This window comes from Rhinopithecus bieti, unplaced genomic scaffold, assembly GCF_001698545.2.
Source record: "Rhinopithecus bieti isolate Rb0 unplaced genomic scaffold, ASM169854v2 scaffold_10584, whole genome shotgun sequence".
Lineage (NCBI taxonomy): Eukaryota > Metazoa > Chordata > Mammalia > Primates > Cercopithecidae > Rhinopithecus > Rhinopithecus bieti.
In genome coordinates, this window is record NW_016806721.1 from 1,109,029 (window position 1) to 1,136,710 (window position 27,682).

Below are 27,682 nucleotides of genomic sequence, written 5' to 3' on the forward strand. Positions count from 1 at the left end.
CTTGCTCCGCCCCCATGTTTTTTAAATTTTATGTCAAATCACATCACATGGTATTCATCATTTTGCAACTTTCTTTGTGTTCAATATTAGGTTATGGAGAGTGTTTTCACTGTTGATACTTTTAACTCAAGACCAATGTTTTAAATTGCTATAGAATGACATTTGCATATGTAACAAGTTCCATGAGAAAATTTTATGCACATTAAACTTAGGATGTAGGAAGACAGTGAATCAGGACCAAAGTGATGAGTCTAGGGAAGAAGAACGTGGAAGCCGGTAGACGCCAGCATCAGGGTACATGGGTACACCTGTCACCAAACATGTGAACAGTCAAAAAGAAATGACCCTCAACTGAGCACTGTCTAGGTGAAAAGCATACTGAAAGGCTTTTTTTCCTTTTCACAGATAAGAAACTTATTTTCGGACACGCCAGTCCCAAGCCATATCCTAACTTTGGCATAGTTGTTTGAAACTTCCCAGGGGAAATTTCGAGACGACATACAAGAACATTGGTTGGACTTCTTGGCGTGAAAGAACATAATGCTACTTTTCAGAAATACTTTTTATACCTGTGTACACTAAATGGTTCCATATTTATCGGTTTTTGTACATGTAGAGAAAAAATCACGAACATACCATTCAGCACTTATTTTCAAGTTATTTAAAGGCCCTTAATGGTAAAAAATAAATAAATAAATAAATAATGGTAATAATAAGATAAAAATTAAATTGGCTGGGCACGGTGGCTCACACCTGTAATCCCAGCACTTTGGGAGGCCCAGGCAGGCAGATCACGAGGTCAGGAGATTGAGACCATCCTGGTTAATACGGGGAAAACCCGTCTCTACTAAAAATACAAAAAAATTAGCTGGGCATGGTGGCGAGGGCCTGTAGTCCCAGCTACTTGGGAGGCTGAGGCAGGAGAATGGCATGAACCCGGGAGGAAGAACTTGCAGTGAGCCGAGATCACGTCACTGCACTCCAGTCTGGGTGACAGAGCGAGACTCGGTCTCAAAAAAGAAAAAAAAATTTAATATTTTACCCTGTTTAAATATCATTGAGAAAATGAAGGAAAAAATTAAATATATCCTTATATGCTTATGCTTAAAGAAATAGTTTTTCACAACAAGTGAGTAATATTTTTAAACTTCAAAATGTATGTACTTAAATCACTAGCAAATAGTGATTTAATTTATTTAAATACTTACTAGTAAATCACTTAAATCACTAAATAAAATCACTAGATTTATTTATTACATCAAATCACATTGTATGGCACTAGTTGCCACGGACTTAAAAAAATAACATCCTGGGCCAGGCGTGGTGGCTTACACTTGTAATCCCAGCACTTTAGGAGGCCAAGGTGGGTGGATCACGAGGTCAGGAGTTCATGACCACCCTGACCAACATGGTGAAACCCTGTCTCTACTAAAAATACCAAAACAATTAGCCAGGCATGGTAGCACACCCCTGTAATCACAGTTACTCAGAAGGCTGAAGCAGGAGAATCACTTGAACCTGGGTAGTGGAGGTTGCAGTGAGCCGAGATTGAGCCATTGCAATCCAGCCTAGGCGACAGAACAAGACTCTGTCCCTGATCCTCCCCCCCAAAATAATAATAACGTCGTGTCAAATAAAGATATTTTTCTTAGTTTATTGCATGTATTGTATTAGCTCATTCACTGAATGTTTGCTTTAAATCACATATGCAGAATCTTCTAACTATATTTTGTGTGCTCACTTATGAGGTCTCTTTGAATCTTATCTTTTCCATAGAGAGTCTCATTTTATCACTTCTTAGAAAATGTCAGTTTGGGTTTATGGTAGAAAGCCAAGGTCATAATGTTATTCTTTTCTATCTTTGAACTAAAAGAAACAGTGCAAATATTCAGGAATTTGTGCAATCTATGAGAAGAAAACTGTAATGTCGATGAGTCATAGGAAGAACAGATCATACATTAAATTGGTCAAGCCAGGATTCAACATATTGAGAGTGATGGTCACAAAAGGGGATCATCACCAAATTCTCAACAAAATTAGCTGTGTGTTAGTTGAACTGGCAAAGATAAATTGTCTATATACATAAAGATGGAAATGATCTTAGGTATACTTTAGTAACCATATGTATTGAATATATGGACATCTTTTCATACCAATAATAAGGATACTCAGTCATCATGTTAAAGGCTTCAGCGTATGTCAATATACGAACCTACCAAAAACTTTTAGTCCCTCATAATTCAACAAAGGTAAAAAGATAGTACATGAAAAGATATTATAAAGTGTGTTACGCAGTTAAGGAATATAATTTGTGGGGAGCTTTTCATGACTGTGGTGCCAGCTTCTTTTAGTTTGTAATTTTGTGTTTTTGCTTTCAATAAGCATTTATTTTTATGTCACTGATATAATTCACCATCATGTACTTGTTGGAGTAGTTTCAAACCGTAACTAAGTCCCTTTGCCCCTCTCCCACTTCCATATTCAGCTCCCAAGGATGAATGTTGTATTAGTCTGTTCTCACACTGCTATAAAGATACTACTGGAGACTGGGTAATTTACAAAGAAAGGGGCTTTAATTGCCTCACAGTTCCACATGGCTGGGAGGCCTCAGGAAACTTATTATCATGGTGGAAGGCTAAGGAGAAGTAAGTACCTTCTTTACTAGGTGGCAGGAGACAGCAAGAGAGCAGGGGAAAACACCACTCATAAAACAATTAGATCATGTGAGAACTCACACACTCTCATGAGAACAGCGTGAGGGAACCTCCTCCATGATCCAATTACCTTCGAACAGGTCCCTCCCTCAATACCTGGGGAGATGAGATTTGGGTGGGGCACAAAGCCAAACCATATCAGATATCCTTCCAGATATTTGTTGTGCATATATATATATATATGCACGCACATACACACACACAAATAATTTTGCGTGGATATGTCTGTATGTGTGCTCGTGTGTGTGCGTGTGAGAGAGAGTGAGAGAGAGAGAAAGAGAGAAATATATAAAGGATTTTATGCTGTAGAGCAGGGGTGTTCAATCTTTTGGCTTCCCTGGGTCACATTAGAAGAAGAATTATCTTGGGCCACACATGAAATACACTAACGCTAATGACAGTAGGTGAGCTTAAAAAAAAAAAATCTCATAATGTTTTAAGAAAGTTGGCGAACTTGTGTTGGGCCATATTCAAAGCTTTCCTGGGCTGCGGGTTGGAAAAGCTCGCTATAGAGTGTTGCTTACGTTTCTTTCTCTACTTAGCAAACTCTCTGTAGAGCACTTTCCTTATGAGTAGCAGGGTCCCAAGTACTGTTGGGCAGGTTATATCCTGCGCAAGGACACCAGGCTAAAGTGCTGAGTGGGGGCTGATAGGCAACCTGTGTTTTGCTCATTAAACATGAACCCTGGCGCATGGCTGTATCCATTCAAAAGGGGCATTTTTCTTTTTTTGTTTTTTTAGACGGAGTCTCGGTCTGTCCCCCAGGCTGGAGTGCGGTGCCGCTATCTCGGCTCACTGCAAGCTCTGCCTCCCGGGTTCACGCCATTCTCCTGCCTCAGCCTCCTGCATCGTTGGGACTGCAGGCTCCCACCACCACGCCAGGCTAATTTTTTTTGTATTTTTAGTAGAGATAGGGTTTCACCGTGTTGACCAGGAGGTCTCGATCTCCTGACCTCGTGATCCGCCTGCCTTGGCCTCCCAAAGTGCTGGGATTACAGGCATCAGCCACCGCGCCAAGGGGCATTTTTCTAACTTGCATTGAAGCATTACGTAGGTTACTCATGGCCCTGTCAGTGCATGTGAAACTGCGTCATCGTATGCAACTACTGCATTGTGATCCAAGAAATAATGGTGCCATAACTCATTAAGTTAAAGTTTTCTATTGATAGTAGGTTATTTCCTGCTTTTTGGCTACTAGCAAAAAATACTACAACAAAGAGAGTATCGATTATACTTTCTTTGCATGTGTGCAAGTAATTTTCTAAGATAGATATGTAAAATTAAATTACCAGGTTGAAGAATATGTTCTACTTTAATTTCAATAGAGACTCCCAAGCTACTCTCCAAAGGGGAAAAAAAATTATATTTCCAAAATATTGTCAAACTTGAGTGTGGTCATGATTTCTTTTTTATGAAAAAAATGAAAAAAATATAATTCTCATCTAATTAATGAGCATTGTTTTAATTAACCCAGTGATTGCTTTGGGGTTTTAAATCATTAGGAAATTTACTTCTATTAAATAGACTACCTTTATATGCCCTTGACCAACTTTATTAAGTTGTCGCTTTTTATAATTTCTTGCATTCATTGCATACCATTATGCTCCTAAATATTTTTCTCCCATCTATAATTGTATTTAACTTTTATCAATCTTTGTGGACATTTTATACAGTGTGTTGTATTCATAGAACACTTTGGATTTTTAAAAAAGATTTTTACAATTACATAGACTCGCCTTTTCTCTTGACAGATGAAATTTAAATCAACTATATACTTATAGCCATTTGTGGCCTGAAATTCATATGGTTCTGGATTTACCTAAAAACACTGGTTAAAATGTGAAGAGGGATAAATCAGCAAAATATTGGTCATTTTAAATCTGACAGATAAATCACAATTTATTATTTTCTGTATTTTGTGTGTATTTAAAGATATCCACATTAAAATTTGTCTCTTTCCATTTTCTTTGTTTCATATTTTAATGGACTTTTAAAAGCAGCTTTAGGTTTCCAGCAAAATTGTGTAGAAAGTACAGAAAGTTTTATATTGGCCCTCTGCCAATAGCCGCCATCAGCATCCAGCACCAAAGTAGTACATTTGTAACAATCAATGACTCTACAATGACATGTCAGTAGCACTCAAAGTTCATAATTTACATCAGGGTCCACTCTTGGTGTTGTACATTCTATGGGTTTGGACAAATGTATAGTGACAGTTATCTACTATAATCATTCAGAAAAGTTTTACTGCCCTAAAACTCCTCTTGGGAATGGATTTTCATCCCTTCCTTCTTGACAGTCTTTCCAGAATATCATATAATTGGAATTATTCAGTAGATAGCTTGTCAGATTGACTTCTTTCACTTAGTAATATGCATTTAAGTTTCCTCCATATCTTTACATGGCGTGATAGCTCATTTATTTTTAGTGCTGAATAATGGTTTTTTGTCTAAATGTAAGACTGTTTATCCACTCACCTACTGAAGGATATATTGGTTAGTTCAAGCTTTAGCAAGTATCTATAAAGTTGCTATAAACATCTGTACACAGGTGTTTACATGGACATAAATTTTCAACTCATTTGAATAAAAATACCAATGACTATGACTGCTGGGTAATATGTTTCTTGGTCTTCATTTTTGTTTTTAAGAATCAGTTCTGCAGGTAGGTTCATTTTTTAAAAAACCATAAAACCCATGAGAGTTTCGTTTGGACTCCTTTGAGTTTATAAATTAATTCAAACAATATTTCATTCATTTATTCATTCATTCAACAGGCATTTGTTGTGTGATGATTATGTGCCACTGCTCTAGATTCTTGGTTTGCTTCAGTGAATGAAACAAACCATGATTGCCCTTGTGGAGCTGACAATCTAGTGGGGAAACAGAGAGAACACATAACAAATCAGTTGTATAGTATATTGGAACCTTCCTCTCCAGAGCAAGTGTATACCTTTCCATTTATTCAGTCTTTTACATTCTTTGGTGACATTTTTGTTTTTTTATTTTTTTTCATAATGGTCTTGTTCATTTATTTTTGTAGTTATTTCTAGGTATGTAATAACCTTTTTTGCTACTGTGATATGAGGGTTTATTCCTCCTCTTCCATTTTTTAAATGATTAATGGCAGAGGACAAGAATCTTGTGTTTTTCTTTGTTGTGCCAAATTCTTTGATTTGCTTAAATTATCAGATTGTCAGATTATTCTCTTGGACTTTGAGATACACATTCTCTTCCTTTGTAATATAATCATCTCTGTGTTGCTGTTGTTATTGTTGTGGTTGTTGTTGTTGCTGCTGCTGCATTGGGCAGAACTCAAGTGTAATGTTGAGTGGAATATGTAATAACAAGCATTCTTACTTTTTCCTAGTTTTATAGAAATATTTCCAGTGTTGCCCCATTATCCTCAAGGCTTGCTCTAAGTGTCTTACTCTCGTAATCAGGTGAAGAACTTTGCCTTCTAAGTCCTTGTCACTTAAAAGAGGTGATTTTTATTTATTTTTTTGTTTGTAATCACTAGCAAAAGATTTCAAGTAAGTTTGAAATGTTACAAATGCCCTTTTTGACATTGATTGATTATATTTTTTTCTTTAATCTGTTAACATAGGAGATTAATGAAGTTTTTATTGTGGAATTACCCTAGGTGAGAATCTAATTCCTGTCACCGTAATTTTCGTCAGAAACCATGTGATGGTTTTCTCTACAATCTATTACTATGTTCCTCAAACCTAGCTGTGCTATGAATACATCCGTAGAACTTTTTAAAAACACATAGCTTAGCCTCCCCCTATGCCTACCAAATTAGAATTTGGTCAGGGGAACCTTAGCATGTAGAAGTGTCCAAAGCTATACAAGTACACTGATAATCTGCCAGTATTGAAAACTACTACTCAAACATGTGGTTCAGAGATTCTCAAAGTGTGGCCCCAGCAGCAGAAGCAGCAGCAGAACGACTTAAGTACTTGTTAAAAGGGCAAATACTCTATCTCCATCTAACGCTTACAGAATCCGCAGCTATCTGTGTTTTCACAAGCTCTTCAGATGATTCCAATACATACTAACATTGGAAGCCCTAATAGAGTTCATTGTTGACAGAAAGAAAGGCGGAAGTACTTGAGGGAGGCCAGAAGGAAGAAAAGAACAAATTAGGAGTGACAAGGTTTTTATCTTCCAGAGATGTAGATTAATAACAATAAGAAAATGCGAGGTGAGCAAATATGTTTTATTTTTTAATCTACAGGTATTCAAATCAGATCTCTAAATGAATTTTGATTTGTGTGGAAAATACATCCTTTTCGGGAGGTTCATTGGTAGACCTGAATGAAGAACCTTACAGGTCTAAACTTGTAAATAGCTACTTGGGTAACGAGAATAAAATGTGAATTAAATCAGGAGACATGGATTTTCTACTTCTGCCATTAACTAAGTCCATAGCCCTGGGAAAGTCTTCAACTTTCTAGAGTAATTTTCTTCTCAGAAAAAAATGAAGGGCTGGGTGCAATGGCTCATGCCTGTAATCCCAGCACTTTGGTAGGCCAAGACGGATGGATTACTTGTCGTCAGGAGTTCGAGACCAGCCGGGCCAAACATGGTGAAACCCTATCTCTACTAAAAATACAAAAATTAGCCGGACGTGGTGGCAGGTGCCTGTAATCCGAGCTACTCGGGAGGTTGAGGCAAGAGAATCGCTTGAATCTGGGAGGTAGAGGTTTCAGTGAGACAAGAGCGCTCCATTGTACTCCAGTCTGGGTGACCAAGCGAGACTCTGTCTCATAAAAATAAATAAATAAATAATAAAATAAAATAAAGACTACATAAAATAAATAAATAAAAGAATAAAAAAGAAATGAGAGGACTGGGTTAATTTTCCAAACATTATCGATGTGAGGACTCTTCACTGATGTCAAAAAGCTACAAATATGTCTTTAACACTAGTTGTGAAAAAAACACATCATGTCAAAAAATTTACTCTGAACTTATTCTTGGAAGATTTAGTACAAAACATTAACAATATAAATAAATTTGAAATTCTAAAAAGATCACAAGATCAACTTCATGCAGTTTTCTAATTTTCTTGCTAAAGTGAAACCAAAATGGCACTTTGGGAGGCCGAGGCGGGTGGATCACGACGTCAGGATATCGAGACCCTCCTGGCTAACACAGTGAAACCCCATGTCTATTAAAAATACAAAAAATTAGCCAGGTGTGGTGGCGGGCGCCTGTAGTCCCAGCTACTCTGGAGGCTGAGGCAGGAGAATGGCGTGAACCCGGGAGGCGGAGCTTGCAGTGAGCTGAGATTGCACCACTGCACTCCAGCCTGGGGGACAGAGCTAGACCCCATCTCAAAAACAAAAAACAAAACAAAACAAAAAAACAGTAAAACCAAAATGGCAACTCTTAGATTTGCCCAGGATATAACATAAAATAAGATACTGGGAAGAGAAAATCCCCACTCACTGAAGCTGTAAAATTATACATAAGGAGACAAATACTATTTACTCATTCAAAGAAACAAGCTTATGAGAGACCTCTCCATTGGAGTGACATGGCCCTTGAAGCCAAGGGTTTCCTTGGATATACCCAGTAAGAAGTGTGTTAAGCCAAAAGAAGATTATGACATGAATGAAAACTACAGTTGCCAGATAAAACATAAAATACCCAGTTACATTTTAATTTCAGATAAAAATGTTGAGCTGCAGTATGTTCAATGCAATATTGTCTTATACAATATTTGGAAATACTTACACTAAAATATTATTTTTTATCTGAAATTCAAATATAACTAGACATCCTGTAGTTTTATTTGCTAAATCTGCAAATTCAAATTGCAAATGAGGGAGAAGAGTATATATTTGAGAAAGCAAAAGCAGCTCTCTACTTGTAGTAAAGCATTTCCTAAAACATAGTATGGCTTAATTGAGATTACATCAGACAGCATAAAGAATCTTTATTTTGATAATTTTGTAGTTTAATGTGTGTTAGAAATAGATCACATTATTTATATATTATATAGCATGTATATATAATATTAAAAATACAGCTATAAAATAGTAAGGAAGATACAGTGGTAAAAAAAATAACTACAAATATTAAGGAAAATACAGTTGTTGGACTCTGAATGATTGACATTTGGGGGCCACTGGGCTGAATCAGAGTTACAACAGTGCGGTAGAAAAGTAGACAGAAGTCAGGTCAATACAAGACTTTAAAAAAAATAAGGGGTACATTTTAATGAAAAAGGAATACATGCTTACTTATGTCTTTCTTTGTTGTTCATGGCAAAGGAAGGATCATCATAATATTCCTAAAAACAATTTATGGAATTTCAGTGTTAAACAGATATTTTTCTTATGTTTTCAAACCAAGAAAAGTCTTGTCTGCTTTAAAACCTGAGCCAAAGCAAAGAATTACTGAGTATTGTAAAAAATAAAAATAAAAAATAGTCACAGGAATTGGCAGATATCACATAAGCAGGATAGTATGGAATACGTATCAGCTCAGCAAGACTGATCCTATATTCTATAATGTATTTAGTGACCTGAATGCCAATCTTTAATTTTAGCACCTAAAATGAAGACTGGTTCCAGCATACTTACCAAATGATTTAGGTAGAAATTATTTCCCAGTTCCCAAAGTGGGCCTTTGAAGTGCGTGGAGGAAGCCATGCTCAGATTTCTCTGGAATAGGGAGGAGCTGATGCCCACTCAGTTCTCCCCCTGGTTCACACCTACCACTTCTGAACACTTCTCAGGATGAGCTATATCACTATTCTTTATTTAGGAAACTGTGTAGGCAACTTACGAAAGTTCTGGCTAATCAGTGCTCCGTTTGAAGCCTAGTTGGAGTTTAAAAATCAAGCAAAAGAGAAACCAGTTTTCTTCACCACATCTTATTTAGTGGAAGCAGATTAATAGGGGATAAATATAAACAGATAATATAAAGCCATGATCACTAATTAATGATTACATGTCAGTTAAAAGATTGCTTGTTGCAACTTTAAATAACAATATTATCTATCCATCTTCATGACCTAATAATATAATCAGAGTGGCCCATATTATTAATAAAAGATAACATGCCTAGAACTTGGAGTTGAATGCAATATATCTAGCAAACAGGAAATAATTGTTGGTTTGTTTTCTTTCCTGCTAGTCTACATAAGTTTCAAATGAAAACACAGTGGAATAAAAATTAAGACTGACTGATTTAACTTGCCTAGAAATTCTGACTTTGGATCATTACATTATCTTAAGCTTCTTAGTGTCAATTTGCATGAAAATCTTCACTGCTCTAAAAAAAGAGACTTAATAACTTTCTGGTTTCTTAAACAGGATATTATTTTAAGAAAGGAAAGTTTAGAATTAGAAATTTATTGTCAAATGAAACATATAACGCTAATATGAGATTTTTACACCAGTCCAGCTGGCCAGAGATCAAATACTTCAGGATGAAACTGAGCCAAGTCTTTTGCTAAAAGGTGCCTTTCTTTCACGGGTGAGCAAGTATTACCAGCCCAGAATAACCAGTAAGACGCATATGGAATTGAAGACAGCATACGGGCCAGAACCTTGGATCAGGAAGTTTCAGTTCTATTCCTGGTTTAGCATTTAATTTATAATGATTATGTGATGCCACCGTTCATTGACAAGAAAAGCATTCAAGCAGTGCTCTATTTGCCGAACCAATCATCCACTATTTGGAAGCATCTGGGTATTTTACTGAACTTTTTTGGTTCTCTTCCAAATGCTGGCATTCAGAAAACAGAGCCTGTGTCTCTCCAGAAGAGGCACACTCTTTTCTGGACTTTGTGTTTCTCCAGTCTGCAAAATGTCCGGTAATTTGCACCTCCTCCCCAACCACGTTGTGTGCATGCTGTGTTTGTGCTGTTCAATTAAGAGCATTTGTAGAAAGAGGGGTGTTGGGATTATCTTTCCCAGATGGAAGGAAAGAAGCAGAGAGGAGACTCCTGTTGTTTAAGCCTCACAGAATCTGACACTTTTAGGAAAGAATGGTTCTCTAGAAACCCTATTCATCTTCCCCATACATCACAGCAATCAAAGAGACTTCACTGCCCGGGAACTAAATAGCTCTTCCAAGTAAATTAGGAGCTTCTTTCAGATTTCCAGGTTACCACCATGGGTTTGGACATCTTAGGTTTCTGACAGTAAATCAAATTGAGTTGAAATTTCTCTCCTAATTTGCCTCGTATCTATTGACCTATATCTGAAAGAGATACAATTGGAAATTTCTTCCACGGCAGCTACATATATTATATATTATCTAAACTTTGACAGCAGCTGGTTGCCGTCCCCAAGGCAACAGGATGTTTCTCTTCTTAGCACTACACAGACACATAATGGGAAAAAGAGACATACATCACAGCTTTGACTCAAGTTCGGCTCACAGTCAACTAAATACTTTTTCCTCATTAAAAAAGCAGATTGTGGCTATTCCATTAAGAATAGCCTGTTCATGTTCTAAACAGGCACTAAATTCTTAGGCTGCTTTAAAGAGGGTATATAGAACACGGAGAAGCACTTGCCTAGTCTGCCCTGGTCAGAGAACACATAGAGTAATATATTTAATTCTGGGCACCAACAGTTAATTGAGTCATTGACAGAATTATGTCATATCCAGAGAAGAGTAAACATAATTAATGAGGATTTGAAAACATGTCATATGAGAAATAATTAAAGGAATTGAGGATGATTCACCCAAAAATGAAAGAACATGGGCACCACATCATTCTTCAAATATCTGAAGGACTGTTTCATGGAATATAGACACTGCTATTTCTGTCTAGCTCTTATGGAAGAAGCTGAGAAGTTAGAGGAAGGCAGAATTTGACACTATAACCTTTTTAAAAATTTATAGCTGCACAAATATGAAATAGGTTACTTCCTCCAAAACAGTGTACAGTACATAGTGGTCAATAAACATACCTTAAATGATTGCTAAATAAAAGTTTAAAGAACTAGGCAAGGCCAGGCGCGGTGGCTCACACTTGTAATCTTAGCACTTCAGGAGGCTGAGGCGGGCAGATCATGAGGTAAGAAGTTCGAGACCAGCCTGGCCAACACAGTGAAACCCCATCTCTACTGAAAAAAAGAAATACAAAAATTAGCTGGGGATGGTGGCAGGAGCCTGTAATCCCAGCTACTCAGGAGGCTGAGGCAGGAGAATCGCTTGAACCTGGGAGGCAGAGGTTGCAGTGAGCCAAGATTGTGTCACTGCTCTCCAGCCTGGGAGACAGAGCTGGACTCCATCTCCAAAAAGAACAACAACAAAAAAAAAGAACAAAAAAGAAAGAAAGAGAGAGAGAGGGAGAGAGAGAAAGAAAGGAAGGAAGGAAGGAAGGAAGGAAGGAAGGAAGGAAGGAAGGAAGGAAGGAAGGAAGGAGAAAAGAAAAGGAAAAAAAAGAAAAGAAAAGAAAAGAGAAAAGAAAACAACAGGGCAAGATGACTTCACAGGTTTCTTGCAATTAATGTTGTAGTAACTGACGTTCTTCAAAAACACAGTTTCTGTATATTGACAGGAGGAAAAACCAGGATGCAGAAGTTGAGGAGAGAATTCATGATACCCAAGTGGGCATAAAATTTAAAATGTTTAACATGGAGGGAAACCAACATGTAGAACTAAAAAACTAACGGGAAGGGGAGTGGGAAGAGCCAGGCTCTAGTCTTGACTTTACCAAAGGATTTTAAAAACTCCCTGGAGTTCAATTTTCTCATCTGCAAATTCAAGGCACTGGAACCTTGAACTTTTATATTTCCGAATTATTTGTTGTTGAGTGAAGTATCCAAATGATGTATCAGTAACTTAAAGAATTGTGTTTTGACTTAAGTATAAATGTGAATATAAAAATACATTAACTGTTGGGCACTCATAGACATAAAGATGGGAACAACAGACACTGGGGACCACAGAGGGGAGAAGGAGGGAGGGAGGCAAGGGTTGAAAAACTACATATCGTGCATTATGCTCACTAGCTGGGTGACATGATCAATCGTACCCCAGACCTCAGCATCACACAATATACCCATGTAACAAGCCTGCACATGCAGTTCTGAGTCTAAGATAAAAGTTGAAATAAAAAACATGTTAATTATAGTTAATTTTAAAGAAGTTTACAAACATAAATAATAAATAGAGCAAGGAAGAGAGCTAAAGGAGCCACTACTGAAAAAAAAATCTTCCAGAAGTACAAGAAATTAATTAATTAATTAATTAATTAATTTGAGGTGGAGTTTCACTCTCATTGCCCAGGCTGGAGTACAATGGCGCAATCTCAGCTCACTGCAGCCTCCACCTCCCAGGTTCAAGTGATTCTCCTGCCTCAGGCCTCCCAAGAAGCTAGGATTACAGGTGTCCGCCACCATGCCTGTCTCCCTCTCTCTCTCCCTCTCTCTCTCTCTCTCTCTTTATATATATATATAAAAATATATATATATATATTTTTTTTTTCGTTTTTTAGCAGAGATGGGGTTTCACCATGTTGGCCAGGCTGGTTTCCAACTCCTCACCTCAAGTGATCCACCCGCCTCTGCTTCCCAAAATGTTAGGATTACAGGCGTGAGCCACCATGTCTGTCCCAGAAGTAGACAAAATTTAAATCTACAATTCATACTAAAATTTACCTGGGCAACAAGGTAAATTCCTTGTTGCTCAGGTAATTCCTTAGTAATGTTAATCCCTGTTGCCCAGGAAATTCCTTCCAATATTAAGGAAAATAAATGTATTTAAAAAAATGAAATGCATTATTTTAATATGTTATTATGTTGACTAAACCATAATTATAACTATATATGTAACTATCAATGTTTCTATTCAAGTCAAATTCTAAGAAGAATTCTCCATCCTTCTGACCCCTACCCCAGTGTGTTTTGGAGTCACCATATGCCAGCTGACACTGGTTCACACCAGCTCAAACGGGCCAATTGTGCACATTTCTTCCAATCTTGCAGTCAGTAACATCTTGTTGGCAGCTTGAAATGGGTCAGGCGAGTATTTACCCCACGGAAATCCACAAGTATTTACCCCACGGAAATCCTCCAAATAAAAACTTTCATTTTATTTGGAGATTCAGTTGCTAAGCATTTACCAACATACCATGGCCCACCCATTTCCTGCTCCTAAGAAATATACTCCCCAAACAGTGCCTTTTCCTATTCCACTTTGATCTTAAAATGTATAGCGTCTTGTAATAAAATAACCTGTTATTTCTTTACAGTCACTGAATATGTGTTCAATTTAGACTTCAGCGTAACAAGACCAAAATTAGAAAAAATAATCTTACGATAAAGAGCATGCATTAGTCATGGGGCATTGCTGGATGGAAATTATTGTAAGGTTTCAAAAATTTTGATTGACAGTATGTATTAAGAAACCTAGGCCAGATGCAGTGGCTCACACCTGTAATCCCAGCACTTTGGGAAGCTGAGATGAGAGTATCTCTTGAGTCCAGGAGTTTGACACCAGCCTGGGCAACATGGCGAAATCCTGTCTCTACAAAATATACAAAAAAAAAAAAAAGCCAGATCTGGTGGCACGTGCCTATAGTACCAGCTATTTGGGAGGCTGAGATAGAAGGATCACTTGCATCCTGAGAGATCCAGGCTGCAGTGAGCCAAGATCGTGCCACTGCACTGCAGTATAGCCTGGGCAACAGAGTGAGACCTCGTTTCAAAAAGGAAAAAAAGGAAGGAAGGGAGAAAGAAAGTAATCTAAAAGTTTATAAAATGTACTAAATCACTCCTTTGCTTATATCTTGACAGTGGCCTCCATTACACAAAGAATGAAACCTACCACTTTATAGCGACCTTTAAAACAAAAAATGGTGTCGCATATTTAAATCTAGCATCATGTTGCACCAGCACTCACTTCCTCTCCCTCTCACTTCCCCTCCTTCAACTTTCCTATTATTTTTTCTGATTCTCTTATTAACCAAACCCATTTCCTCCTTAACATCACTGTGTTACTCTTCGCTCTGCTTGAGCACTGTTTTCCCAGTTTTCCTCATCCTTTTTGACTTCCTTGCAATCACTGCTCCCTTCCTCCCCCACTTTTCCTCCTCTTTCTTTTCCTCCTCCTCCTTCTTATTCTCTCTCTTTTCTGTCTTTATCTGTGCCTCTCTATCTCTATCATCTCCTCCATCTCATCCTCCCCCTCTCTCTCATCATGGTTTAACTCTCACTTCTGCAAAGAGCTCTTCTGTGACCAGGCTACAACCTTGCAGTTACTCTGTATCTCAGTACCCTACTTATTTTCTTCTTACATTTGTTCCCGTTTGAAACTATCTTACATAAGACTCTGTTGATTTTCATTGTCTTCCTATGGTTGACTATAATATTCAGGAAAACAGAGATTTTAGCTGTCTTTCTTACTGATAAATATTCAGTCCCTTGGACCAGTGACTAAAGGGAAGAAGGAAGGAAAGATAGAGGGAAGAGAATTTAACATCTTGGTCTTGATTTTACAGAGGTTACTGAAATACTAATTTCATTATAGGCAGCTTCACTTGTTAAGAAGTTTCTCTTCCTGGACTATAGTGACAGGGAGTTTTTTAAGTCCACTGTAGATGTCCACTTAGACAAAATCTGCAAATACGCTGCTCTGTTTTCAAGCATGAAAACATTTGCTAGAGTGTAGCCATCAACATATGAAAGGTTAAAACTTTGTGAAATATTAATACTGGGGCTTTGAAAACGAGAGCAATAGTGTTTATCCAAAGCATCAGGTTTGCCGTCATTCTATTTTGTGAAGTTTTTTTTTGAATGTGTAACATATGATACTGGTCTGTGTACTTGACCCTTCGGGCTAAATGTAATGGATGGTGAATAAGGATGCATCGAAGAAGAAAAAGGAATCAAAATAGCCTTATTTTTCTAAAGGAGTATCACAGAGTAAGAATGTTTGGTTTCAATCCTTTTGGCAGATCATTTAAAATAATTTGATCTTCATCCCATGGATTTGAAAATGTTTTTAAAGCACAATGTCAGCATCCAGTTAATTCAAAGACAAATTGTTTCTGAGACTACTGCTGATCTGTCTAGGATAGCTGCAGGATATACTGCTGTATCCAACATTAACATAGTAGCTGGAAAATATCAAGAAATATTTTCTAAGGCTTTGGGAGGTGTTATTTCAGTGGCTCCGATTGATTTCATTATTATTATTCCTGAAAATGAATTGCATGAGCAGTGTATAACTTGACTTATGTCTGCCAGGTAGAAAAATCGAATCTTTGCCCTTGAGGACATTATAACTGAGAAAGGAAAGACGATCACACAAAATCATATGTGGAAATACAGATGCAAAGATCATCATCTTGCCAAACACAACTTTGGTTTAAAAGAAAGTATATAGGCCTGGCGCGGTGGCTCAAGCCTGTAATCCCAGCACTTTGGGAGGCCGAGGCGGGCGGATCACAAGGTCAGGAGATCGAGACCATCCTGGCTAACACGGGGAAACCCCGTCTTTACTAAAAAAGTACAAAAAACTAGCCGGGCAAGGTGGCGGGCGCCTGTAGTCCCAGCTACTCGGGAGGCTGAGGCAGGAGAATGGCGTGAACCCGGGAGGCAGAGCCTGCAGTGAGCTGAGATCCGGCCACTGCACTCCAGCTTGGGCGACAGAGCGAGACTCCGTCTCAAAAAAAAAAGAAAAAAAAAAAAAAAAAGAAAGTATATAATGAAGCCCGTGGGAGGCGTGATTTCAGGGATTTAATTACTATTTAATCAGATTTTCCCATTATCTGGAATATTTAGAAGGGAATTAACCTAAATAAGTTATAAGCACGATCATACTATCAATAACACTTATTTGAATGTAACAAAGTTCTGTTACTGTGAGGGATAGGATACATGGAAAGGAACAGGTCTGTTTGTTCGCAAATATCATGGACCCCTTTACAAGAATAGTTTATGATGACAAAAAAAAATGTAATTTTCTGTCACAGCCTTATTAAGTGTTTTAGACAGCAGGAACAATAGGAGGAGACTGAAGTAATAACAACAGCATGGTATTCTGAAAGAATTAGCATGCCTCAAAAAATTCTTAACGTATTCTCAAAATTAATCTGTGTTTGTAACAGGGCTAGCTGTTTCAATTTGCATTAATCTGTTAAACCATGCACAAATTCAGTTTACTCAAGTAACACATGCGATGTTAGCTTAATTAATTGATTGACCAATTTAATCTGATAAACCAATTATCTGACATGTCCAAGATAATGCCTCTGTAATATTAACAGTCTGCTCTCGCTGTTTAAGATATAGAAAGTTCTGTAAAATTAGATTAACCCACAAAATTATCCTAGACCCTGTTCTTTGGGGGTGCCTTTTAATGGTGGCTGGGGGGAATTTAGAAGGATTAAAATAAACAGCAAATTAAAAAAAAAAAAAGGAAGTTGTGATTCGGGCAGTCATCAGATTCATCTCACAAGGAACCATCACCAAGGTGAATCCTCAATCTGCCATCATTGTATTGAGAGCCCTCAGGCTTCTGTCAAGATGTATTTTCCCAGTGAGATCAGCCACTGGTGGTCCTTTTAAAGCTGATTTCATCCAGATCAATATAATCAGACAGATGGAGAGGATGGCAACGTAAGTCACAAATGATGACTTGCCTCGAAAGAGCCGACCCTGAGTGCATGACATTTCTCTGTAGATGTTCCTTTTGAAGAACCCAACTGTGCTTTCTATGGTATTTTTTTTTTTTTTTTTTTTTTTAGCCAATACCCTAACCCATCCTAATACCTTGCACAACATAGGGAATCTGGAAGATTCCTAGAACTAACTGACTTGACTTAAACACACCAGAATGGTAGAGTCATGCCCAAGTAACTCTATAGGCTCAATGAGAAGCTTTACTCCTATAAGCAAAAATATTTCTATCAATATATGTCTGTAGTATAGAGAATTGAGAGCAAGTAACCACAGTCATTTACAAAAATACAAATTGTTGTGGGAGCTGTTTTATAAAAGTGTGTGAAAGAAAAGAAATTCAAAAGAAGAAATTTTAGTTAGGATATAGCTTTAAGTAGCCATGGGTAAATGGCCCCATACTAGGAAAACTGTTCCCCTGCAAACAGAAAACTTGCCTCACTTAATTCCTTTCCAGTGTTTTTACTATATTGCAAAAGAGTCTTCCAAAAATATTATCTCATATGCATCCCTAAATGTCTAGCCACAAACAATTATTAGTACCTTTTAAATAATCAAGTTGTACTCTCAAAAAAGAAGAAAATACGTAATTTTCCCAAAATAAGTAGTGGGAAAATAGTAAATACATGCCATTACTCATTGTCGTTATACTTCTTTTTTTACTGCACTTCGCTTTACAAGATATATATTTAATATTCATGTAAAATGCTTTCTTGGCACTAGGTCAGTATCTTCCCAATGAAGAGCCCATTGATGATACAGAATGGAACTTCTCTTCTAATTAAAGACTGCCTATTACCCAGTGTCTCTTTTGTCACATTGAAGAACAGGGAACTTTTTATTCTTATTAAGAAACGGCCTTTCAGATTCAGTAACAACATGTTCTGTTCCTCAGGAAATAAGAGAAGATCGAGATAGGGCGCGGCTGGACTCCATGGTGCTGCTGATTATGAAACTGGACCAGCTTGATCAGGACATAGAGAATGCCCTTAGCACCAGCTCCTCTCCGTCAGGCACACCAATGAACCTGCGGCGGCACGTTCCTGTGAGATTTCCACTTTCTACTTATTTTCCCATAGCAGTCGTATCTCTGTACTTTATACAGTCCCTCTTGCAAAGGAAACATCCTTGTTAATGGCATCTAACAACTTATGACTCTAATACAGTACCAAAAATATAACCAAAATACTTCTACGCATCATGCATACATTCTAGGCATAGTTCTATGCAAAGAGGCCACAGAGAAATGGGTGATACAAAAGAACATGTTTTTCATTAAACAGGAAGGAAAGTCACCTTGGGAAATTATGCTTTGTAGTGATTGAACCTTCCTTAATTGCCAGTCTTCTCTGATATGAGACTCTATTAGCAAGTACTGTGTCTGTCACTGTCCCACAAATTTGTATTGCAAGTAGAAGATTCCTATTATAGATTTGCTACATGAACAACTGGATAGATGGATGGATGGATGGATGAATGCATGGATGGATGCTAGTTGAACAGGCCCAACACACTACAAGAAAGAATTTAGACGAGATTAACTTGAGAAAACTCTAAAATTCACTTAGTGAGATACAGTGAAAGAGACAGAGCTGAGAATTTCATCTTATTATACATCAATTTTACATAATACAGACACTCCTCTGAGAGTCCAGCACTCAAAATTTGGAAGACAGATTCTAGGATCTACTATACGCTTTACATATTTACTATCAGCATCATATTAAATGACTTAGTTTGTACAGATCTAGGAAATGTGATGGTTGAGTTTACTTATAATTAAGCTATGAATCACTATGCAACTCATGTATTACTTGTGTTATTCAATAATAAACATATTAAATCAAGAAATTTGTATTTACCTGAAATCAAAGCAGTAGAAAAACATATATATAAATTTAAGCATCTACTGAAATATAACTGTTGTCTATCAAATGATATGTATCAATTCTTCTGCCTCCATTTAAATTGTCAACTGGATTTTATATTGCACACATTATCTCATGGAGTATCACAATTGTTAGGTCTGTAAATAGAGATATTCAGAATAGGCAAAATAATACAGTGGAAACATTATGAACTTTGGAGTGTGAAGGTCTGAGTTCAAATGCCAGCATTATACCTGACTTTCTGGGAACATAAAGTTATTTAATTTCTCAACTGCGGGTTCATGTGAAAAATGGAGATATTATTTCCTAACTAATGGCTCTTTGGGAGGCATAAATGAAAAAAATGTATGTAAGAGGTATTGCACGGATCAAGCACAGAGTACATGGTTAATTCTCCTTCCTCCCCCTTGTACTAGACTCACTCACACCAGGCCTTGAGCTAGAGATGAATAAGACATATCCCAGAGCCCTGGAAACTGCTTTTGATCTTTATGTTTTCTGGGTCACCTCTTGTTCTTTATTTATGTTCCTTGGAATTTAAAGCTAATTTTAACATTCTTTCACCATCAAATTTTTTCCCACAGAAGTTTCCACTCCTTTTGATAATTGTGTGGTGGAATAAGAGGATTATAATGGCAGGATTAGGACCTTGACCATCTACCAAGGAGCACTGGCCCAGATACAGAGGACACACTGCCTCTGCCCCACCCTCATACTTCACTGTGAATTTATAGATTAGCAGGAAGAACAAGACACACAGTGAAACACTCACTGCCCCTCAACTGCACCCCAGTTTGAGAATATTTATGAGAAAATGCCAGAATAAGTTCTGCATATAATAAAAACTATCAAGAATAATATAGTCTTTAAGGATGTCTTTAACGTAAAAACAAATTAAAGCACAGGTAGAGAAAAAGGTTTAAAGGAGGCTGCGTAGATAAAGCCTTATAAATTGGCTATGGCCTGATGAATCAACAGAGCCCAGGATCTGGTGGTTTTCTCCCTTGCAAGCCTGATTTTATCCAGGCACTCACAGTGTGCCAGTCTCTTGGTGCTTACTGAGATAGCCAATCTCATAGGATGAATGGGGACAGGGGATGAGATGAAGACTAAGTATTTAGTGAGTGCTAACCTTTATGTAAGTTACTTCATTTAACCTCTTGACAGTCCTACCATGAGAAATCTGAGCTTCAGAGAGAGAGGATGAGTAATTTACCTGCATTCACACTGATGGGGAGCGGTGAGTTAGTTACCAAAGGTCACCCAGCAGGTGAGATTTGCACATCTGTCAGACTCCAAAGCCTATGCTCATTCTGCTATATTAGAAGCCTTCCCAACATGCCAATATTTTATTTACAATGAGATAAGTACAATTTCCAGAACCAGAATTCCCTGGTTGTCAGACAGTCAGGGCATTTTCTTCCTAATAATGACATATTTTGAAGTTTGAATTAGGAATAGTTTTGTAGTCAATGTTTAATTAAGGGAATGTTGACAGTCTCTTGGGATATTTCAGTGATATCATAGGGAAGTTCAGACACATACAGGCCAGAACCACTCTACCACCTTTGGCTGGGCCTTCCCTGCTGTTCTGCAGTATCTTTTGGTCTCCCTAGATCTTCTCCCATATTTCAAGGTAGCCATTCAACAATCTTACTTGCACTTATCTCGTAGCATCCTTACCTCTTAACACCCTTGCCTTCCTCTTCTCATAGAAAAATGAGACCATTGAAAGATGTCCCAGCATCACACCTGCAAACAGCTATAGGTGCCTCTTTGCTTCTTTCTCTCCTCCAACACCAATAAAAGATGTGTTGCTCCTGTCATCTAATACTGATCTGTCTCCATCCTCATCCCCATTCCTTCCCACCTCCTGCTTTGCTCTACCAATTATTCAGACTCTCACTTAGGTTCAAATTCCATTGCTCTCTTCCTATTAGTCTTCACCCTTTTTCTCAATAGCAAGTGTAGTTGGGACTACAGGCATGCATCACCATGGCTGGCTATTTTTTTTTTTTTTTTTTTTTTTTTTTTTTTTTTTTGTAGAGATGGGGTTTCTCTATGTTGCCCAGCTCTATGTTCTAGGGCTCCTGGCGTCAAGCAATCTTTCCACCTCAGCCTCCCAATGTGTTGGGATTACACTCATGAGCCATCACACTCAACCTCCTTCTTGATTTAATTGTTGGCTATTGCTCCACCATTTCTCCCCAACCCTTCTCTCATCTGACAAATCCAGCAGTGCCAAAGCAGTCTCTCACCACAGCATTCTGTATTTTCTCCACCACCTACCTATTCAATAAATCCTTTCTTAGTTTGACTCTGCTGTTAGTGGGTAGGAGAAGAGATGTGGATGGAGAAGAGTTAATTGTTCTTTTTTCTCTTGACCCTCTTTCAGATATTGCCGTAGTTCATCCCTTCATTTTTAAGCCAAACTTTAATCTTCTCTTCATCTTATATTTCTTTCCTGATTTATAATTTATTTTTATTTTTTAGAGACAAGGTCTTGTTTTTGTTTGTTTGTTTGTTTGTTTTTTGAGATGAAGTCTCGTTGTGTCGCTGGAGTGCAGTGGTGCGATCTCGGCTCACTGCAAGCTCTGCCTCCCGGGTTCAAATGATTCTCCTGCCTCAGCCTCCCAAGTAGCTGTGATTACAAGCATGCACCACCATGCCCAGCTAATTTCTGAATTTTTAGTAGAGACAGGGTTTCACCATGTTGGCCAGAATGGTCTCTATCTCCTGACCTCATGATCTGCCCACCTCGGCCTCCAAAGGTGCTGGGATTACAGGCATGAACCACTATGCCCAGCCAAGGTCTTGTTCTTTTAATTTGCATGCTTAATATTTGTTGCTCAGGCTGGAGTGCACTGGCACAATAAATAAATCACTGCAGCCTCAAACTCCTGGGCTCAAGCAATCCTCCTGCCTCAGCCTCCTGGGTTGCTGGGAATATAGGCATATATCACCATGACTGGCTAATATTTTTTTTTAATTATTGAAGAGATGGGGTTCCTCTATGTTGCCCAGGCTAGTCTAGAGCTTCTGGCCTCAAACAGTTTTCCCACCTTTGCCCCCCAATGTGTTGAGATTACAGGCATGAGCCATCACACACAGCCTCTTTCTTAATTATTGGCTATTGCTCCATCATTTCTCCCCACTGCTTGTCTTATCTGACAAATCTAGTAGTGCCTGTTCAGTCTCTCCCCACAGCATCAGATGCGATTGAATTGCTTCTCTTCCTTCACTTTCACTCCTCCCCTGGCTTCTGGCCACTCTCCTATTTTTCCTTGTATTCTTCAACAGTTGCTTTCCAGACCCTTCAATGGCTCCTCTTCATACAACTGCCTCTGAAATCCTATGTCAAGATTCTAGACTCAATTCTCCCTTTGTCTGCCTTTGAATATTCTCCCTGGGAATCGCCACAGCTTCCATTCCCTTCTCCATATTGAGGGTCACCAGTGAGACCTTTTCTTGTGATCTCCAGATCAGAACAACCAATGGACCACAAGATGCATCCTTCCCTGAGTGGGTTGAGTGGTATAAGCACTTCTAGTACACACATCACTGGAGTCCCTGCCATGATATAAACCCCACAGAGAGCTCTATATTCCCATTGCCTGGCATAATTGGAGGAATAGGATAACACTGATGGATGCAGTCTTGCAGGAAGATGTCTTGTAGGATTAATTACACAAAGCAAGGTGGGGGGCTGGGTCGCAGGGAAATTATGAGTTGGCAGTTGTAACAATTACCCAGGGTTTATTCACTGCTTGATTTGCTTATGGTAGCAGTGGAAAATTAAAGGAGAGAGTGGATGTGAAAGATCTTGGGAGAGCTTTTGGGTAATTTCTCAAATTGAACAGAGGACAGAAGAGAAAATAATAAAGACTTGTACTAAACTACACATTGATGATCCTATTAAAATTATTTATTTAGTTGTGTTTGAGGCCCCTGCAGAATATCATGGTGGTTACTCTAAAAAGTTGAATTCTGGGGTCAGACAGACCTGAACTCTAATGCCAGCTCTGCCTTGGGATATGACTTTGGTCAAGTTATCTACCTTAAGCCTTGGCTTCACCCACCATCTCTCGTGTGATGATGGTGCCTTCCACATAGAGTTGATGAACATTGAAGCAGATAATGGTTGTACAGCCTTGTCTGCCAACGGTAAAAATGCAATAAATGGTAGAGTTTTTAAAAGTTATCATTTCACCTTGGAAGCATTATACGGTTCGAAAGATGCAAGATTACTCTATTATTTATCTAATCAAATCACAAAGAGGAAATTAATGCAAAATATTTCTAATATACCTAAAGGTCAAATATAAATGACTTATAAATTACCTGCTACTTATGACTATGCATTCAGTGTTTATAAATTATCTGCTATTTAAGACTACTTGATGTTGATCCAATTTGAAATTGTAATGAATCATATTCTTAAGGTAAAATGTTGTTTGTCTTTTCTATGCAAAAAAAAAAAAAAAAAAAAAGACATGGCCCTGATCCGAAATCACTCCAGGCATCAGATATTTGGTCAGAGTTACGTCTTTTACACACATGTACACACACACACACACACACGCACACATGCACAACATACATTTAAAGAGAGTATAACATTACTTTTCGCTGCATATGTCTTTTGCACCCTTCCAACTGAAGAAAATTTAGTTTCAATGCTTTTGATCACATAATTTTATAGCAGAAATTATAAAATTACTTCTATTATGAGAATTAAGAAAGGAAAGGTGGCCAGGCTCAGTGGCTCACGCCTGTAATCCCAGCACTTTGGGAGGCCGAGGTGGGCGGATCACAAGGTCAGGAGATCGAGACCATCCTGGCTAACATAGTGAAACCCCGTCTCTACTGAAAATACAAAAATATTAGCCGGGCGCGGTGGCGGGCGCCTATAGTCCCAGCTACTCGGGAGGCTGAGGCAGGAGAATGGCGTGAACCCGGGAGGCGGAGCTTGCAGTGAGCCGAGATCGCCCCACTGCACTCCAGCCTGGGCGACAGAGCGAGACTCTGTCCCCCCCCAAAAAAAAAAAAAAAAAAAAAAAGGGAAAGGGATTAATATTTGTCAGTCTAGTTGTTTCTTCATAAAACTGTATTTAATGATCATGTTCTATCTGCCAGGCGCTATACTAACTAACACCTGTGGACACATCAGTAAACAAGACAGGTGAAGTCCCTGCTCTACACAGATTCTAACAGAGGAAGACAGAGAAGAATTATAGAGAGAGATGGATGCATAGATGGATAGGTAGATAGGCAAATTCATTGAAGATAGATAGATAGATAGATAGATAGATAGATAGATAGATAGATACAGTATGTAGTAGATTAACAAGCAAAGAGGATTGTAAAATAGAGAATGATATGCTATAGAGGTTGAAAAGAGGAAAGTTCTTTGGTTTAAAATGTCAACGGATGCTGCTCTGAGGTAGTAGTATTCAAGCTGAGATTGGAGTGACAAGAAAGGGCCAGCAAAGGGAAACATTGGGACAAGGGACAAGAAAGAGCATAGGACCTAGTCCCTGCTGTAGACATCAGCTTACTGTATTAAAAGAAGTGACCAAGAGCAGGCAGGACCAAGATGCAAGAGGATGGCAAAGCTAAGACCAGAGAGTTGGGGTGCAGGACCTGATATTTGACCATGTGAACCATGGCAAAGTTGAGATGTATAAAGAGGATACATAGAGATATTTAACTCACAGTTTTCTCAGATTGAAAGCCTAGAGCGATAGGTGCCTTTGCTCCATCCCCTCTGCAATTCCCCCCTCCCACCTTTCCTCTGTGCAATCAAACCACCTATAACTCAAAGAAAGCATATGATATATTAAATGCACAGCCTTTGCAGAGGTTACCAGGTAATTATATCCACTCAACAGAATGTCTTGACCTCACACTATGTAGTAGTTGCTAAGAAAACATAATAATATTAATAATAACAATATTTATGGGAGTAGCTAGCATTTAATGAAAATTATTAGGAGCCAATTACAAGCACTTTGCTTTACGCTCATGAAACTCCATGAGTTTCTACTATCATTATACCCATTTTCAAACAAGGGAATTGAATGACACATGACAAAACATAATTCCTGCCCTCAGTTTATTAGATAGACATTTGAGCTAAACTATTCCAGTCCACCGTAATAGTTGTCACCATAGAGGTTGAATAGGAACATAGAAGAGATTGAGGTAAGGAGAAATGAGAACTCTCTTTGTATTTGAAATCCAGTGTCCCTGTGAGGAACTCTGGGCAGCACTATATAGCCACAGGAGTGTCACTGAGTGATTCAAGGTCATACAGTAAGGAAGGTGTGGCTGTGGGCTTCTGCCTTCTAACTTCTCTGCAGTGCCCTACCTAGCCACACTCCTGGCCCTTCCAATGCACACTAAGCTGTTAAATTACCAAACAATATGGTACCTCTTTCTCAAGTATTTGCAGACCCTCTGATGAGCACAATGGTTCTTACAAAATAATGCATCATTATGTGTGACACGTCAGTGTCAGTTGTCAGCAACTCTTTAGTGTATTCATGTGTATTGGGAGAAGGAAGAAGTGACAAAGTGCTGGAGGTAGGAACAAGGGCATTTGGGAACATTCGCACATCCTTCATACCAGTGCATTTGTTTTTAATAGGATCTGGAATCAGGATCTGAAAGTGGAGCAGATACTATTTCAGTAAATCAGACACAAGTAAATTTGCCTTCTAACACTGAGTCCACGGACCTCCCATCTTCCACCCCAGTGGCCAATTCTGGAACCAAACCCAAGACTACGGTGAGTTCTAAATGATAACAGACAGTCTTTACGTGTAAATGTTGATGATCATCAGGTAAGGGTTGATATTCATTCAATATAGAAGAAATACTGTTGGAATCTTAGCCATAGTGACTTAAAAATATTTAATTTATTTGATTAAGCACAACCCTAGAAACATGTTATTTCTTTTATAAATGATAACACAAGTACTTCACTGAAACAAGTCATGTACCAAGAATTATTCAAAACGTGCTAATTAAATTTCATTGCTAGATACTCAGAGCTTTAAAGAACCAAGAATGCAAAATCTGGAGACGGCTTTCCCTACGCTATTGTCCTGACTGCATTGCTTACCAGTTAGAAAATTGTTTCTCTAAGATGTGATGAGTGATAGACGACAGATGATGATGGATGGACGGATGGACAGATAGATTGATTGATTGGTAAAGAGAAAGAGATGATAGAGATAGATGTAGATGGATGGATAGATAATAATTATATAAAGATATTTATATTGATATAGACACAGATAGATTGATTAATAGATAATAGATTTATATACAGAGATATATAAAATCACCCACATCAAAAATTTTCTGTGGGAATTAAATGAAAGGGCACATATAAAAAGTGCTTAGTGAAATGATTGGCACAGAATAAGTACTAAATAAATGTAAGGTACTGTCATTATTATTATGATACTTAGTAGACTTTACAATGCTATTAAAACAAATTATTCCACATGGAATAATATACTGTGAAAGGAGGAAACTGCTTTGGTTTGAAATGCTTCATGTATAAATTGTGAATAAAAGACATTTTCCCTTAAGGAAAGAGTTGAAATGCAGCAGGAAAATAGTATTTGACTCTAGAAGGTAATATTTATGGAGGAAGTAATTACCACTTCAAATATCTAAAATCCCATGAGTTCCAAAATAACCTTTCCTAGTTTAGTGAAAATCATAGCATCATATTATTTTTTACGTCCATGGTAGCTTAACACACAAAAACAAGTTTGGATTGCTTGTTCACTACCTTTAAAATGAAAGTCAAGTCTAAAATAGGACTCAGAAGATAATGCTCTGATTTTAAAATATGATAGATTTGCTGCAATTGCAAAAAGAATGAAAATATATCATTTAAATGACAGATATGCATGGTTTAAATATTTACATAGAAATTAAATTCCCTATGTTATTTATATCTAAAACATTTTTATGGAATATAATATTTATTGAACATCTACTACATGCCATGCACTAGGCTATGTGAAAAAGACTTGCAGAAGAATAAAACATATTCCCTATCTTTAAACAGCTTACATTCCAGCAAAAGGAGGTAAGTATGTAAACAGTGAAATGCTATACAGGCTATGATAATACTGCATATATTGGGAATAGGAGGAACTGGCAAGATAATTCACTTTTTAAAGCACCTGCTACTATCCTGCAGGGCAGTTCTTTTCTCCCTGATATAATTACCAATGGCATCCACTTTCTCTCTTGGAATATACAAATTTCAGTGAGTGAGTGTCTCATAATTCATAACAATGTGTTGAAGAATGTGTGCAGTTGCTTAGTCTTTCTTCAGTTACCCCTGTGTTTATAAATGCAGTCAATACAGTTACACAGAAGTACATAAACACACA

The 27,682-nt window shown here is 37.9% G+C and overlaps 1 protein-coding gene across 1 annotated transcript in view; it reads left to right on the forward strand.

Moving 5' to 3' along the window:
• LOC108533112 (rho GTPase-activating protein 7-like) overlaps positions 1-27,682 on the forward strand; it is a 219,054-nt gene that overhangs the window by 99,579 nt on the left and 91,793 nt on the right. Inside the window, exons 3-4 of the mRNA XM_017877505.1 lie at positions 18,269-18,418; positions 25,912-26,052. Coding sequence (XP_017732994.1) covers positions 18,269-18,418; positions 25,912-26,052 — 291 coding nt within the window. The remainder of the gene's footprint in view (positions 1-18,268; positions 18,419-25,911; positions 26,053-27,682) is intronic.